At 43.1% G+C, this 17,110-nt stretch overlaps 1 protein-coding gene across 1 annotated transcript in view; it reads left to right on the top strand.

The window, feature by feature from the left end:
* Positions 1-769: 769 nt before the first annotated feature.
* The window catches only part of ITGBL1 (integrin subunit beta like 1), a 144,909-nt gene continuing 128,568 nt past the window's right edge, over positions 770-17,110 (top strand). Inside the window, exons 1-2 of the mRNA XM_069802371.1 lie at positions 770-1,039; positions 2,327-2,538. Coding sequence (XP_069658472.1) covers positions 942-1,039; positions 2,327-2,538 — 310 coding nt within the window. The 5' untranslated portion in view covers positions 770-941. The remainder of the gene's footprint in view (positions 1,040-2,326; positions 2,539-17,110) is intronic.

Genomic DNA, 17,110 nt, shown 5'->3' with positions numbered 1-17,110 from the left:
TACTCATTTTGAGAAAGCTACCGAGGGCTTTAATCTCCAGTATAGGCTCTGGAACCAGTGAAAGTGTCTTCTGCCAGCTGCCTGCTTTAAAAATGCATCTCTGTGTGTGTGTGTGCTGGGATGACCAGAGGTATCAAAAAGTGTGGCAACTTTTCCGTAGCATAAAGAAATGCACGTGGCCATTCCTGCCCAATTTTATTCATTTAGAGAGACTATCCCTCATTTTAGCTTCGTTTTAAAGCATTTCCAAAACCTCCCACTGCTCTGATGAAGTATTGTACTGTGTGTTTTAATGAGGCATCAGGAAACGGCTAACTACTAATGTTTTTTAATTTGCAGTCACGCAGGCTGGTGTAGGTTGGCAGCCCGCGGTGTCGCGCGGTGCGATGCCCTGAGCAGGTAACCTTAGGGAAAGGACGGGAAGGAAGAACCTGCGGAGGCAGGAGGGAGAAAGGTGCTCCAGCAGCCAGGCAGGGATGCTGCGGCTGGGAAGCACTGGTCCTGTCTTCTCCACGGCGCGCGATTCCCCCACCACGTTACACAGATTATCCCAAGCAGCCATCCGTCAACGGACGGGGGGGATACACATACCTCAAATATTTACGGTGCCTGCACTTTGAGAATGAGATGGTTCGTTCACATCTGTGAATGGGCCGTTTTTAAAACATCAAAATAAACCATCTGGCTGCACAACTGTTTCTAATTACTTCCCTGCCTAGACTGTAAACTTTGGGGTTTGGCACCGGCCTCCCTCCCAGAGTGCTGCCCAAATCCCGCTCCCAGGCAGCTAATCAGAGCCACTGCAGCACGGGGGGGAGCAGCCCCGGAGCCAGGCTTGTCCGGCTCGCAGCTCTCCACACGCCCGGCGGGTCTGTCCGGCCGTCTGTCCGACCGGCCGTTCCGCGGGAGCGCTCCAGGTGCGGCATAGAGCGGCTCGCACCATGTACGCGCAGGGGCTGCCGGGGCTGGTGGTGCTGCTGCTGGTCACCTCGCTGCCGGCCGGTCACCCCACGCCACCGGCCGGTCCCCCGGCCCTACGGTAAGTGGGGCTCGGAAGCCTCCCGGGGGGGTCGCGGCCGATTTATGAGATGTCGGGAGCGTAGAGGCTGGGGTTGCGGAGGGAGCGGTGGAGGGGTTTGCGAGCTCTTCCCTCTGCCTGCTTAAAAGTCATGCCGAGGGAAGCGTTCTGGGTCGTGAGGAACCTAAAGAGGTGTTGTGCAAACTGCGGGGGTTATCTGCAATGATGTATTTCGTGCCTGAGACGCAGACCTTTGAAGCAGCAAAGGAGGGAGAGCTGGATGGCAATGGACCTTTACACCCAAACCTCGGAATTCTGCTGCCCAAGCGGAGCAGGCACCTAACCACAAATCCCGGTGCGTTCCTGCTTTTTGGTGTGGCAGCACAGCGAGGCACCCTGCCCTTGGCTCTCCCCCTCCACCACGGCCAGCACCCACTGCTCGCAGAGCCAGCAGCTCCTTTGCTCCAGAACCTGCAAGGTCTAGTGTCTGAGAAGTGCAGGTACCAGTCACCTGAACCCTCAGTATTCCCTAGCGTCGTGAACACCTATTTTTGGCTTGGCCAGTCCTTTGTTCTTTTTTTCCTACAATCCAGCTCCTGATTGAGCAACGCGTGATTTTCCCTGTGTATGTCCTGAAAGTTGCCATCTCTGTGTGGCTCCCGTGGATGGTATAATTGTGTGGCAGAGCTGCAAATCTTCAGATCTAGCATCCGGATTCTGCTGACTTTACTAAAACCACAGCCACAAACTACACTGTTGCATGGAAAGCAGCGATTACTTTGGTTTCCTTTTCCAATGAAAGCATGGATCCTATATATCTGACAACCAGAAGGATTACTTTGGCAAATGTATTGTATTAGAATCGACCATAGGTTTGCTTTTTGATATCATGTGTTCCTGTTATGCTACCTAGAGTTTGGGTGTATACTTCTTTTCTAAACTTTTTGGAGTAATTCAGATCAAAATGTTTCATGGTACATAATCAAACTATACCTGTATATGCATATATACCAGATACGCATAATGAAAAAGAAGATGAGCCTAATGCAGTTAACAAGGTAAGTAAAATACAACATAAGCATTCCCACAGGTAGCAATGAGATTTCTGATGAAAGAGAAGAAAACTGGGTGATTTGAGGCAAGTAATAGTTTCCAACCATAACTAAAGCGGTGGCATTAAAAATGATATTCCGGGGATCGGCTCAAGCCATGGCCAGAGGGTGGTTTCCCATGAACCAAGCTCTCCTTGGCTCTGAGCTGCAGCCCCTGGCTTTGACTGCAGCTTGTTCTGTTTGCTGTCCTCCGCAGGAGCGGTTTGGGTAGTCCTTCTTCGTGCCGGCTGTCCCGGACCGAGTCGGAGCTCCGGTGCCGCATCCCGGGGGGGAAGCTGTGCAGTGACAGAGGCAGATGCGAATGTGGAGTCTGCATCTGCCAAGTGACAGAGTCCGGCAAATACTACGGTCCGCTCTGCGAGTGCCACGACTGGGTGTGCGAGATCTACGATGGGAAGATCTGTGCAGGTAAGGGAGCCGCTGTGGTGACAGAAGCTTAGAAAATATATATTATAACCAGAAATACGTTGGGAACACAGCACACTGGTAACAGTAAAGAAGCGGTTATGTATGTGTCCCTGAACCAGGACTCTAAACGGGATTGTGGGCACATCCAAGGATTTCACCAGGTTAAAGGATACAAGTCAAAGGCACCATCTCTGCCATAAAATGAGACTTTCCCCAGAGTGAGCTTCATCGGCAGCAGGGGCAAAAGCAGGAGTCGCTTTGGGTCGGAGGCTCTGCAAACTGTGTTTTGAATCTAATACAGGACACGGTATTGCTTGCTTTTTTCATATAATATTGCTGCATTTGAACTGCTCGCCTAATGATGGCATATGGTATCTACCAGGGCTTTAAACTATCTCTGAAAAATGAACTTTTTCCTTTAATTATTTTTTTTTCCTTCTCCTGCTATGAGAAAGAAGGTTTGCTGTAGCAGGTACCACACTGAGGGCATATAAATACAATAACTCTGTTTTTCTCTAAGTAATGATAATGCTTTCCAAATAGAGACTTAAAACAATGTAATTGTTTTGTGGTTTCAGAGATTTCCCAACTGACACTGTATTCTTTAATGACAGATGAAATAACATACTTTTATGGGACAGAATTTAGTCCCTGCCAGTTGTTGGAACATGTTGCTTGGTTTGCATCTAAACATTATCACTCTTTCATCTTTCCAGCTGTCTTTACTTAAGTTTCTGGGCTATTTCAGTCAGATTTTGGCTTTTTTTTTTTTTTTTTTTTTTTTTTTTTAAGCAGCTTAGAATAGGATTTTAGAAAAAAGCAGGGAGAAGAAATGCCATCACATTCCTGAGGGGATTCAGGCTGGAGCTTGATGAAAGGGGCCAGAAGGGTACTTCATTTCTAGTATCCCTGCTTCAACAGCTTTACCAGATTCACACAAACGTGTCATCTTTTGAGGCCAAAAACTGCAATTAGGTCAATGGGAATGTTACAGGAATTCTCCTAGTAAGAGGACAATACAAATGCATTCCAGCAATGGGTTTGGCAAATTTTGTAGGAAAAAAAGAGCAACTTATTTTAGCAACAATGTAGCTAAGAGTGAGAAGTCCAATAATAACATGAAAAGATCAAGGATGGGATTATGAGAAAATATTTCTATTTGGCACCTATGACTTTAGAGTTTTGTGGAGAAACTGATTTATAGATTCTGCAGTTAGCAGAAGTTAGTCCAGTTACATAAGAAACGTTGGGAGTCTGCCGATCATTCCAGCGCCTCGCTGTCCAAAACGTGAATTTTCTGATTGGTGGTGTGATTTCAATATGCTTGCTGTTGTTGCTGGGGTAATTGTATAAAGTGAAACTGAAAGCGCCCTCAATTTTAATATTCTGCCACAAACTCCACTGTTACGTTCCTGTTAATGTCATGAGCAGTGGCTGCAAGTTTTGTCAGTGCTTTGATGGAAAGGGGTGCTGACAGGATAAACAAACCCGAGAGATTTCTAACAATATTCAGCTTTTGTGTAGCACTTCATGAAGCAGTTCAAAGATGTGAATGTTAAGTGATTAAATGTTTTTTAAAAAACAATTTTTCTAGTGGTCACCTTCTGTAGCTGGAGTATTGGAGCCACATTACCACTGAGATGTCAAATAATTTAAATGCACTCTTCTGGAAAAAAGTAGTAAAAAATTCAGTGCAAAGTCATGGGGAGGGAAACAGCTGTGAAGGGCCTAGGGTTTTTGCTTGTTTGATTTGTTTTTTTGACAACCGTGCTGAAAGTCCAGCTGACTGTGTTGGAGTCCAGGGCTGCCCAGCACTGCGGGAGAGTGGCCCTGGGTAACTCCTTCAGGGCTGGGACACGGAGTCAGGACCTGGGCGGTGAAAATCCTCCTTTCAGTCTGTGCTTGCTGCCCTCTTCATTTTTCCCCCACGTTTCCAGTGACTTAACTTTAAGTTGTGTGTACATGGGAGAGGGGACCATAGAAAAAGATGGTCAGATCTAGTATAACTGGCAGGAAACGGGTCCTTATGTTGTATGAATAACATACCCCCTGCCCCCCCGACCCTTCAGTGAACCACATCTTCTGATGTTTCTGAACATTATGCCACCAAGCTGATTTCCCATATATGATATGCTTTCCTTTCTTTGCATTTTTGAGCACATTTTTTGACTCGATGATGAAATTGTGTTTCCTTTAGGTGAATAGCCAAAGTGTCTTACTGCGGTTCGATTCCTGTTTCCTGCCTTGTTTTTCTTTTTTCCTAGTTTTGTTTTGATATTTGCTGTCCTGTTTCATTGCGGGTCTCTCCTGATGAATACAACAACAGTAACCACTGACTGGTACCACATGCAGAACTTATAGACTCTAATTGAATATTCCTCTAGAGAGCCATGGTATTTGAGATTAATGCTGTTTCAAACAAGCTACTTTTCAAGCTGCCAGAGGGATGCCTTTTTCAGGTGTCTAACCACTGGTGATGTTCATATTCAGAGTCGGACAGGCAGAGTTGCTTGAGTCACTCATGCCAAATATAACTGTGTTTCCCTGCCAGTCCATTCAGACGTACCCCCACTTCCCTCTCCTGTCCCAAGCTAAACAAAATACTTAGTTGCTTAATATGCAGCTCATTATCTTCAAGGCACCTTCTGGGTCAGATCCACTTTCAGAACCAGTCTTTGGACACCCATATGTTGAAGAGGAAAGGTCTGAAGATAGAGAAGATGTCCATCTGTTTATGATTTGATTTTTCTTATCACCTTGTATAAGCAATGGGAAAGAGATTATGCCATGAGTAATGAAGAAGAGCAGATGCAAATCTCTCTGTCCTTTTACTCTCCCTTGAGACTTCTCTGCCATATTTCCCTTCCATGATGTTTCCAGGTGCTTTAGAGGGAATTCCAATCATTTTTTTTGTCGCCCTTTATCCCACTGAGATTAATAAAGCAATAGGTGATCTCCCATGGAGTCAGAAACAAAGAAGAAGAGAGAAATGAAGTGCTGTAGTCTGAGTCACTGAGTCTCCTGTCCTCCTCAGTGGCCTTTTTATCTGCCTGCCATATCATAGGGTGTAGAGGAAAGAAGAGTGGAGTCCCAATACTGTCATTCTCTTTGCAATGTTGGCGACGTCTTTATTTTGTCATTTGCTGCTGGTCTTCTTCCTAAGAGGAGGAAGGCTGAATCAAACACTGAATCAAAACCCCAGAGGATTTATGCTTCATTCAGAGCAGACAATATATTTCTTGCTGTTTATTTGCAAATAGTAGTTCTGACCTCAGACAGTTTCATACTGCCTCAGGCTTTCTCAGCATAAGTGGAGCCTGTGTTGTGTTCAAAGGAAAGTGGAATGCAGCACTAATTCCTATCACGTCGCTGCTTGATACCTATTCTTCTGTGGTTTTGCAGTATAGACGAAAATCAATGTTAATGAATTATTTTTTTTTTTAGTTAATCTTTTTTACTGTGCCTGTGATTAATGAAGATAGAAAAAGTAAACTAAGCGTAGGCTTCCAGGGCCAACTGGAGCAGGAACACTTTAGATGTTCCCAGAGAACAGACCACGGAAATTGCCAGCTGGGACATGAGACAGTATGATTGCTCTGCTCATAGTTGGTGAGATCAAGGGGCAGATATGATTCGGTGGCAGCAAAGAGAGTGACATATGAAGAAGGTTCCTCTTTGCTCGGAACTATATTCATTGTCTTTGTGTTTCCATAGTTACAAAGATTTTATAAACAATTTTTCTTCCAAACTGAAATACCTTTTACACCTACTGAATAACAGTGGCACTGCGGGATTTACCACTGCCATAAGCAGTTGCTGGGGAACTTTCGTTGCTGCTGCTCAGGCCACTGAAAGATTTTTCTGTTTCTTTCTCCAAAGCTGTAGTTGTGGCAAGTGCTGTACCTATTTTGAGACTAGTTCAGCAATGTAATGGCAGTGTTAGTCGTAGGTTTTCACAGCCAGAAGTGTTATCATAGTTATGTGAAGGACAGAAAGATACTAGTGCCATGATTTTCCACTCTGTAATGCTTTAAACTATGCAGAGAACACAAGTGAAAAATTAAATTGTGAAGGAGTGGATGTAGAAATACAAGATAAATCCAAATTAAAGTATTGATGTAATACGTAGTTAGGCATCCATGTGAGTTTATTGTATATATGGCCCTATATATCAGTTGGAGAGAGTTAGGAAATTGAGAATGGAATTTGGAGAACATTTTGAGCTGAGGAGTGCTCTTTGCACAAAAGCTGGATAGTGTTTTTAGGCAGAGCTATCTTAGTCGAGCTGGAAATGCTCTAACAACTGTACCTTTGTATTCATACTGAAGGGAGGTCTGACATGCTGATTTTTCATTGAGCAGCATTTCTTGCTACAAGTTTGAAGAAAAGCCAGTCTGTGACCTGCATTGATTGCCATTTGATCCAAAGTGAAATTCAAAGCCCTGGATTTTGAGAACAGGTGTAAGCCTCTTCTCTGTCAGGGGCCACATTTGTGAAGATTCAGCTGTGGCACATGTGGTCATTGGAGGGACAGGCTCCTAAAAAGACCAAGTTAAAAATAGGGCCAGAGGCTACTGATGAAAACGGAGCTTGCAGTTCTTCTCTTACCGGGTTTGCTTTAGTCTGGATTTCAGAACTTGGCTTAAGTGACATTTCCTCCTGGAGCAGGGTTTTGTAGGTGTGATAATAGCATACCTATTCATCTCAAAAACAGGTCCCCCAGATTCTAGTAGAAGTGAAATTGTGATAGCATAGACCTCATTGCAGGCTTGTTGCCTTGCTAAGTGCACGAGGTCCCGGCAGACTGACAAAGCACAAACTAAAGCCTGTATTAGTCTCAGCTTTATGCTGTTGGTACCTGATCTAGGTAAACTCAAGCAGCCTTTGATACATCTACAGTCGCTGTAGTTCCAAATGCAGTGTGTACGTTCATAGCAGCGGCGAGCGAAGCACGAGGAGGGAGCTCAGAGAGAGACACTGTGAGGGAGATGATTACTGGAAGGGAAACATTTTAAAAGTACCTTATTAAACAATTTGTAGCTAAACGCCTAGCCCTCATTTTGAGCACCTTTATCTGCAGATACTACTCGTGGAAACATGCTAGTTTAAAAGCTGAGTATGCTGGGCATGTGGAAGGAGAGGCTTTTTGCAGCACCTAGCAGAGCTGGAATGCAGCCCCTCACACCATCAATGCCAGCAAAATGGCGGGGGAGCAGCATCTCCTTCACCTTTTGCCCTTCTTTAGCCTGGGGTGGCAAGCTTATCTGTTGCAGAGAAAAAGCAAAGCTTTGTGCAAGTTTTGACAACATAAATAAGTGTTCTGAAGTGGGTTTGAATTTCCATGCTACTCACGGGCTGATAAAAGAACTGAAGTCTTTTTTTATTTATTTGAAAGCATGCCCTTTATGACAAAATGGCTTTCACAGACTGAGTCCTTTTATAAACGTTTGTGTTTCATTATCATTAATATGGAAAAGATACGGATGATAGAAAAGAGATGGTGTTCTTAATGTTACAGAAGAGTATATTAATGATCTTACCTGCTTCATCAGTTGGTGGGTTTCAGTAAGCGTTCTTATAACGGTCTTTGTCAAACAAACTGACTGGCTTCATAAGATTTTGTATGCTTATTTAAAGTTTTATTGTTGATAGCTGGTCCTGTAAAGGGCTTCAGACCATCCATCACTTCTGCCACTGGACCGTAGACCTTTCAGTGTAGGTGTTCCCAGGCAGTTTGTCCTGACAAGAAACATGTCACTAATTTTAAAAGTTTCCGTGAGCTTTTTTAGGAGGAAGGAACACATTGCTAGTGCTGTTCCTGGAAAAAGGGCAATTTGTGCCTAAAAAGAACTGGTGCTTGGCTGCCATGCAGAGTCAGACCCCAAAGTACGTATGTGGTACTGGAACTTATCACTGGTTTAACTGGAGTATATGGTGGTGAAGGGAGGCCATGTTACTTTGTGGTGCGCCACAGTTGTGTTGCTGGAGTCAAATTTCCTTTGAAGCTGGAACGACTATGAAGAACAAGGCAAAGGTGAAGGAGCTGGAGTTTGAGGTTTTTCATTTGAGGTTCTTTTCTTTAATTTTTTTGAGGTTTTCTACTTTTCCCGAGAAAGAGAGGATTGTTTTGGCCCAAACCATTTGCAAGCCCTGCTCATAGCAATAATTCTAGATTGAAAAGATGCATATCCAGACCCAGTGAGGTATGTTTTCCTCCACTCCTCTGCTCCAAGTCTGAATACGTAATGAAAAAATGTTCTTCTTTTAAACAGTATTTTAAAAGGCTATTTAAAACCTTCCTTTTCTAGTGATGGAGTGAGTCTTTATTTGCAGATAGGGGTTTGTGAGTTGGTACACAGAGAGTGGGCTGGAACACCAACTCAAGCAGTTACATGATCAGATTCTTACATGAAGATGAATAAAAATTCAAGAGGGTTTAATTGTAGTTGCACCTGTCCCCTTTCTTGAATGAGCAGCTACTTTCCTAATGCTCCTAAGACCTGATTCACCCTTCTGCCTGTCCACCTGAGTAGCAGCAGTGATCTAATCTGGGGCATTTTCTTGCCAGTGTCTTAAAGAGTGGCAGTCAGAGTCTTTGGAGGCATATCTGGGGCATTTTGTGGAGAAAGTGACTGGGAGTGCCAACTGTGACTGGGAGTGACACAGACAGGAGTGAACCGAGTAATAACTTTGTGATTTGGAAAATGTTACTGTCAAACACTCTTGCCTTGGCAGCGGCATGCAGCAGCAGATGTTGTAGCTGGAGCACCTGGTCACAGTATTGGGGGGCGATGCTGGGGATGCAGAGAGGCGGGAGCAGGCTGTGGGAAAATCCTCCTGTGCCCCAAACAGGCTGCCACAGTCCACCTTCCTCAGTCATGCTTTTTCCAGTCGTCTGCTTCCAGCAGCTCCAGTTCAGTCTTTTAAACCAGGCAGTGTCAGTCACTTCAAATATTGGGGATGTTAGCTTTCATGATCCACAGTTAGAGGCTACTGAATGCAAAAAAAGCTCTTTTAAAGTATTTTTCCTGGTTTGCATGTAATTTCCTATTTAATTAAAAGGATGTATTAAAGTTATTTAAATCTTGAAGTTGTGTGATTGACAGTTAAGAAATTCTAAATCTCTCTACCTCTAATGAAGAGTCCTGTGCATTTGCACCATGATACACCTTTTGATTTTGTATTCATTATGGTTTTCTCCAGTGGACTTATGCTTCAATGACAAGAGGGAAATGGTTGCTTCCTGACATTTGAAATGGTTTAGTTTACAAACTTGATAACATATTTAAACTAGGATATAAATGTTAATCATTTCCCTTAGTCCATTCTTTTGTCTGAAATGTGTTTGAGACTCTCAACTGTAATCTCTCCTTCCCTCTGAACAGGATTTACTGGATTCTTAGGGACCACAAGCTGATGGTAAAATCAGCTGGTAGTGCCATGCTCATACAAGGAGGACAGATTTTTTTACCCTCCAGAAAAGAATGCAAGCCCCACTTCAGATGGTATGAACATGTCCGGTATGGCACTGGACTGTAATGATCACAGCACCCAGCTCCGATACACACCTTTCTTTGCAGTTCTTGCAACAAGTTACTAGAAAATATATCTTTGCCTTCTGATATTGAAGAGAGGGGAAGCTGAGGGTCAGAGATCAAAAATACACCTCCTGATCATCTTAGACTGATGGTGAGACTCAGGAGAGAGCCCAAGTATCTGAGTCCTGCTCAGGGACTCCCAAACCACTGAGTCCCCATCAGGTGCAAGAAAAAAATGTGATAGTATGAAAATTATCAGTTAAGACTGTGTCAAACCCCCTTTTTTTTTCATGTTTAGATGCTAAAAATACTATTCATGCAAATAATAGTCATGTATTCCTTTTCCAAAGAACTGTCTGTGCATTACATACTACTGAATTGTTGATTCCTATGTATGATTATCCAAGTAGAGAGCAGCTTTGATTTATGAAAGCACCCAATCTGTTTCTAGCTTAAAAGTGTTCCACCTATAAATAAGGAGGTGAATTTGTAGCAGGTCAGTCTCATAGAGAATCAGTCAGACAAACAGTTTGTTCATTCAGAATATTCTGAAATAACTTTGATTAATCAAGCTAAGAGTAACCATTTTCAAAGCTATTGCAGAATGACAGGCTTTCAAACAGAAAGAAGGTTTTAAGTTTATGTCCTTTTAAGCTTACCATGAAAAGATTGTAAAGAAATGTTGACAACTGCAGATGCAGTGACATGCCTGGTAGACTGTGTTCCAGAGAACGGTCCTCAAAATGGTGGATTGTAAAGGCATGCTTTGAAGGATTACTGGAGAAGTTCTGACCTCTCACTTCAGGAACAGGGAAGAACTGAAATGGAGAAGGACAACCAATTTGTCTTATGAGCGTACTTGCAGGAGGTTCAAATCACGCTGAACAGTGGCAATGCCATGACAAAAAGCCATATAAGAACATGTTGCAGTGTGGTTCTGAACACTTTTGCAGAATTGTGCCTTTTGATCACTATATGCTTTACATGTAAAAAACTACTTCTGCAGGCTCTCAGAACATACAGCACTTTTACCCTAACGATCTGCACTGACATGTTTTTTTCTCAAGCAGTTTTTAAACTGGAAAGAATAGCTGCAATGAATTAATGGTACAACTGTAGTCTGACTTGCAGTGATAAGGCTGGGACCTTCCTTCACAGAATCATAGAAGTCAGTATTACAAATTTACTTAGCTTTTTGTCCCTTGCCTTTGTAGTCAGGTAAATTCTGTGGTAAGCAGATAACCAGTAAGAAATATATTTAAAATCAGAAAATGGTCTTGAAACACTTCATTAGAGTACTGTTGTAGGACAGGTACTTCTGATGACCATCTTTTGAAAGAATTTCATTTCATTCTCACTTCTGTTTCAAGCCACAGATAATCCTCAACACAAACATAGCAAGTGTCATGAAGAACAACTCCCAGTTTGTGCTTAGGAAGAAATTCAGGTGCCAACTATCACTGAAAGAAAATTGCCCATCGCCTCCAGAAAGGGCAGTTTCTCTAGAAGGGAATTGAGAATGTAGGAGAAATTGCAACTGAATACAACTACTCTCCATTTATGTAGCTTTGCCTACAGCCTGTTTGTGGAAATCTTTTATTTAAGGCAGAAATCCCAAGTTTCATTTTTACAATTATCCTTTATGAAAATAAAAGATCAGTTTTAGCTGGCCCAGCTCTCATTTAGCTTCTTAACACGAGCTGATTCAGCCACTGCAGCTTAACCTAAGGCTGGCGTGCCCTGGAGAACACTTGGAGCAATGTCTTTCCTGCTTCTGTTACTGAAAATCCATCTGAGAACTTTCCAGAATGAGCCACTTGGCGTAACCTGTTCCTCCACCAACTCCAGATATGGTGAACTTTTCTTCTCTTTCCCAAACATAATCCTTTCTCATTCCCAGGGCATCATTAGGGAATCATCTTCCAGTGAGAGGGACTGGTACATTTCCTACTGCCCTTTTTTCCAAAGACTTCTTAATTAATTGGATCATAGAGGAGAAATGTTAGAGCATATCATTGGCATTGGTTGCAAACTGCTTTCTTTTGTATGTGGCTTCTTCTAAATAGAGAGGTTTAACTGTGGCATAAATCTGTGTATCACAATAAAAAATAATTGTGGAAGTTCTTTTCAAGATTTATAATGCTTAACTTCCTACTAGCTTTGTGTGTGCATAAATACAACAAAAAATTGATTGGAGATGGGATTGGCAAAATTACCAAACCCCAGTCATGTACTTTGTTAGATTTAGGAGTGGATCCTGTCACTCATCTCTACTTTTCAGGTTAAAAAAATGTTTTAATAAAAGCAAATGGTATGGCTTTTTTTTTTAATCTAAACAGAAGCCTGTGTTTTCTGCTGACATAAATCTAATGAAATCAATACAGTTATGCCAACAGAGAATTGGTCTCACATTTCCTTCCCTTTTTTGACCAGAATCTCCAGTTAATAGCAAAGAGAAATACAACAGCATCATACAGACCCTGTCATTTACCTGCAAATGGTAATGGTAAAACAAAATAACAATAATGAAATCTCCAAAATTTAGACTGCTTTTAAGCTTGACAATATTTTACATGATTTTCTGTTTTGTTTTTCTTTTCTTCTGTATATTGCACTACTTTAAAGAGTTACATGTTACTCAGCGGTAGTTTGACAGGACATTTACCAAAATAATTTTTCTCCAGACTGGCAGAGTTGGACTTAGCAGAAGTGAGACTTTTGTGTGAAAACATTCTGATAAATGAAAACCAATCTTTCAAAGAGTTAGACTCTGCTGTATTAATCAAGGAATCAGTTACACTGACAGAACTCTCCCAAGTTTTATTAAATGGCCTGCTGATTTGGAAAGTCACAATAAGATTAAGATTTTGTAATTGCATGAGCAGGTTAAGTGTCGATCCCCTCTCCCCTCACCATCTTAATGCTTTTGTAAATGAGTTCTGTGGGGTTTTGCTTTGTAAATAAGAAAACTGCATTTTAAATGCAACTGTTAATTGCTTAAATGTATGTCTGCTACACATGCAGGTTATAAGAGATTTTATTTACAGATATTATACAGAAAATATAGCACAATTTCTCCGTAGGTGGTTTCAAAGAGACATATCACATGGGAATTTTTTGAATGAAGTTCTTGCAGGATAATATCTTGGAGGCTATGTCTAAATAATACAGTGACCACAGACTTCATTTTATTTCATGGGTGTCTATCAAAGGAACTCATAGTTAGAGTTTTTTAAAATAATCTTACTCTGCCTGGGACATCATTTATCAAGGTGTTTCAAAATGAGCACATAGTTCCTCTGGCTCTTCATATGGGCTTCTAGTCATCTGTCTTTCAGGGTTTCAGGTGCTGTCTTGGCTTTTCCTCCATCTTTTTCTGTATGAGCAGTAGTTACCAGCCCCACTCCGAACATTTTGGTTATCTCCAATTGCCAGATTGTTTTTCCTAATTCCAGTCCCTGTTCTCAGAGTCTTTTCGGCTTTTTGGGTGGTCTCTGTCTGGCCCAATTCCTTGGCAGTGCTCTTCACAGGTTTCCTTCTCCATTCCTCTGGCTCATCAAAGAACAGTTTCCATGAGGACCTGGGTGGAAGTTAGACCCACCTTGGCTCTCTTTACACGTCCTGGTGGCTTTTTCTCAAACTAATGACCTCTGCTCTTACACTTGTGTCCCAGAACTATATTTTCTTAGAGGAGGTATGCCTTCAAGAGGAGCTGAACTACCTTGGGTATTCACTGACCTTGTAGAATTTAACTACAGTTGTATGAAATTAAATACTGTTTCTTACCTCATACTTTATTCATGTGGGTGTTGTTCAGTTGTAGAGGCTCCTGGCAGGATATGAATCTAAACCACGGAATCTTTAAAATAGGCATAAATCAGGTGTACGCTGTGTGGCGGGATTTTGATATCGGGTGAGGGTCCGCAGGGCCGGCTCCTGCTGGAAGCTGCTGGAAGCTTCCCCGGCTGGGAGCCGGACCTGCCTCTGGGAGGACAGATTCCAGAGGGGAAACCTGCCAGGAGTCAGGGGATCGGGATGGGAGAGGAACCCCTGTGCAGATCCCGAGGGCAGGGAGGAAGGAGGGGATGCCCCTGCAGCCCGTGGGGAGACCAGGCGGCAGGCTGTGTCCCCCCAGCCCACAGAGGGGAGCGGGGGAGCAGATGCCCACCTGCAGCCCGGGGAGAGAGGAGCCCACGCCGGAGCAGGGGGTGGGTGCCCCCCAAGATGGCCGCCGCTCCCTGGGAGCAGGGGGTGGGTGCCCCCCAAGATGGCCGCCGCTCCCTGGGGAAGCCCGCGCTGGGGCAGCCTGGGACTGAAGCACCGTGGCCCATGGAAGGGACCCGCGCTGGAGCAGTTTGTGAAGGACTGCAGCCCGTGGGAGGGACCCACACTGGTGTAGGGCCCGAGTGCGGAGTCCTCCTCCCCCTGAGGAGGAAGGAGCGGCAGAGACAAGGGGTGAGGAACCGACCCCAGCCCCCGTCCCCTGTTCCCCAGGGAGAGAGAACCGGGAGTGGGGCTGAGGCGGGAAGGAGGGAGGGCGGGGGGGAAGCTGCTCTCGGGTTGGGGTTTACTCCCCATTATCCTTGGTTTGATTCGACTGGTCACAAATTAAATTGATTTTGTTTCTTCCCCAAGCCGAGCCTGTCTTTTGCCCGTGACCATAAGCAGTGAGTGATCCCTCCCTGTCCTCATCTTGACCCACGAGCCTGCCTTTATATTTTCTCCTCACCCCACTGGGGCCGTGGCCGGGGCAGGGGGAGTGAGCGCGCGGCTGCGTGGTGCTTTGTTACCGGCTGGGTTGAAACCACAACACACTGCTGTATCATCATTTCTTCCTGCTTCGCCCCTTTCTCCTTCCTCGAGTAGGTGGCACAGCACACTGAAATTTTACGGTTTATTTTAGTTACTCCAAGTTATCTGTGCATTGCTTTTCTTACTCCCAAGAGAAGAAATGGTTTTGACCATAGTAAAAAAGCTTGTCTTAGGGAGACTGTGGAATCTCTGTCACTGGCGGGTTCAAGAACAAATATCTGTCAGGAAGCATCAACACACACTTGTTTGTGCCTCCAGGCACAGAAGTGGACCAGATGATCTCTTCCAGAGGTCTCTTTGATGCTGATTTTCTTTGATGCTGCTGTGAAACCAATTCTCGGCCTGGTGTTCTGCCTTAGTGAGGTAGATCTGTGCTAGTATAATCATGGTTTTTGTCATGCTATTATGTTTCTAAATATAATAATTTATTGAAAGGGATGCATAATCATTGATTTCAATCTGTTAAGACCAAGAACTTTTGTCTTTTGCAGTATTTATAATACTTTATATAATATGAGTGTCTGTTTCAAGTTTCTAAATGACCACATTTCTACATGACCACTACCAAGTCTCTGAGTAGGAACAGTCCTGGGAACAAGCTTGCTTGTTTAAAGTTTAAGCATCTTTTCAACAGAGAGGCACAAATTAATGCTTTCTAGAGATAAGTGGTGGATTGACTTCTGTAACAAACTCAGAGTCATGGAAAACATTTTTTATCCAACCCTTGCAATTTGATAGAAAGTTAGTGGTGGAAGCATTAAACAGAAATGTGTCTATTTTTTATTTGCTTTGTTTAAACAAATGGATTCTTAGTCAACCACTGACCTTATGGATAACTGGCAAAATGCACAAAACAGCAAGGGAAAGTGAATGGTTGCCCTGCAGTCTGATGTAGCACAATATAGACCACAACAAAAATTATATTCTAGAAGCTCCTTGTCCTTGTTGGCTCCATTAAACAGCAAATAACATATTCCTACTTAAACAGGAACATGTCCGTTCTGCATTTTTCACTGGAAGTAAATATGTAAAAATGTTTTGTCAGATAATGAAAAAAGGGTAGCAAGTAGTATTACATTGCTAATAAACTTATAGAAATAGGCCAGGTTTTTAAGTGCTGCCACGAGGATATACATTCCCTATATTGTCTCAATGCAATATTATACCCTTCAGAAAGTTAGTTATTTGGATGGCAGTGAACTGAACCCTGTGTTGGTAGCTGAAAACATTACCTAGATTGATGCCAAGGCAAAAGATATTGCTATTGTGGGGGTGCAAGTTCTATCAACCTGATTTCTTTCATATCAATGGGAACTAGGGAATTACCCCTACTATTCCCTTCACCTTAAAAACACCCAGCTATACACAGAGTAATCTATATACACAGCATACAGCACAGGTCTGTATGAATGTTTCTTCTTCCTTCTTTCCCTCTGTTGATCTTCCTGTGTTGCCTAGGCACATGTTATTCATGACACTTCTTGTGCACATTTTTGGGAAGAAAATGGGGAGTTCCACCCCCACAGAAAGTTTCCCCAGTCTTCTCCTTTTCTCCTACATCCAAGAAATATGAAAACGTTGGTGCTTATCTTTTCATTTAGCCTAGTGTCCACCACATCCCTTCAGACGAGCCCTTCGTGGAGCTATGTTTTGGTCTTGCTGATACTGTGTCATTCAATTTGTTGCTGCTGAGAAACAATGATTTCAGAAGCTGCTGTAAAGGAAATATCTGCATTTCTGGACTGTGTATTCTATAAAACCAAATAACTTTGTGGTGCTTAAAATTTTTTGTTAGGTTAGCCTCAGAAGGAAAGACAGTACTTTTAGAGGGCAATGTTACTCCATCTGGATTGTGCGACAGAACAGTCACCTCGCAAGTGTAGTGACGGAGGCCAGTGTTGAAGAGTCCCATAGTGTCTTGGCATAATGGATATTCCCACCCTACACTATTCTTCCCCTTTTGCTCTGTCTTTCCTCCCCATGTGAGTCACATAAATGGTTTTAAATGTCTTTCAGTGAGTCATATAGTACTGCTGATGGATAGTTTTGCTAATTCTGTCCCTACTTTAATGTCACTATATACAGAGTCTCTTTGCTACCTAAAAGCTAACATTTCATTTGGGCATCTACTTGACACCTTTATAATAAGTACTTGCTTTCCTTAGGCACTTTTTTTTTTGTCATAGCAATGTCAAAACCTCAAGCTTTTGTTTGTATTCTGA

Source organism: Haliaeetus albicilla, chromosome 15 (genome assembly GCF_947461875.1).
Source record: "Haliaeetus albicilla chromosome 15, bHalAlb1.1, whole genome shotgun sequence".
In the NCBI taxonomy this organism is placed as follows: domain Eukaryota; kingdom Metazoa; phylum Chordata; class Aves; order Accipitriformes; family Accipitridae; genus Haliaeetus; species Haliaeetus albicilla.
Note: the sequence above shows the minus strand (reverse complement) of the source record. Positions and strands in the feature narration are given on the sequence as shown.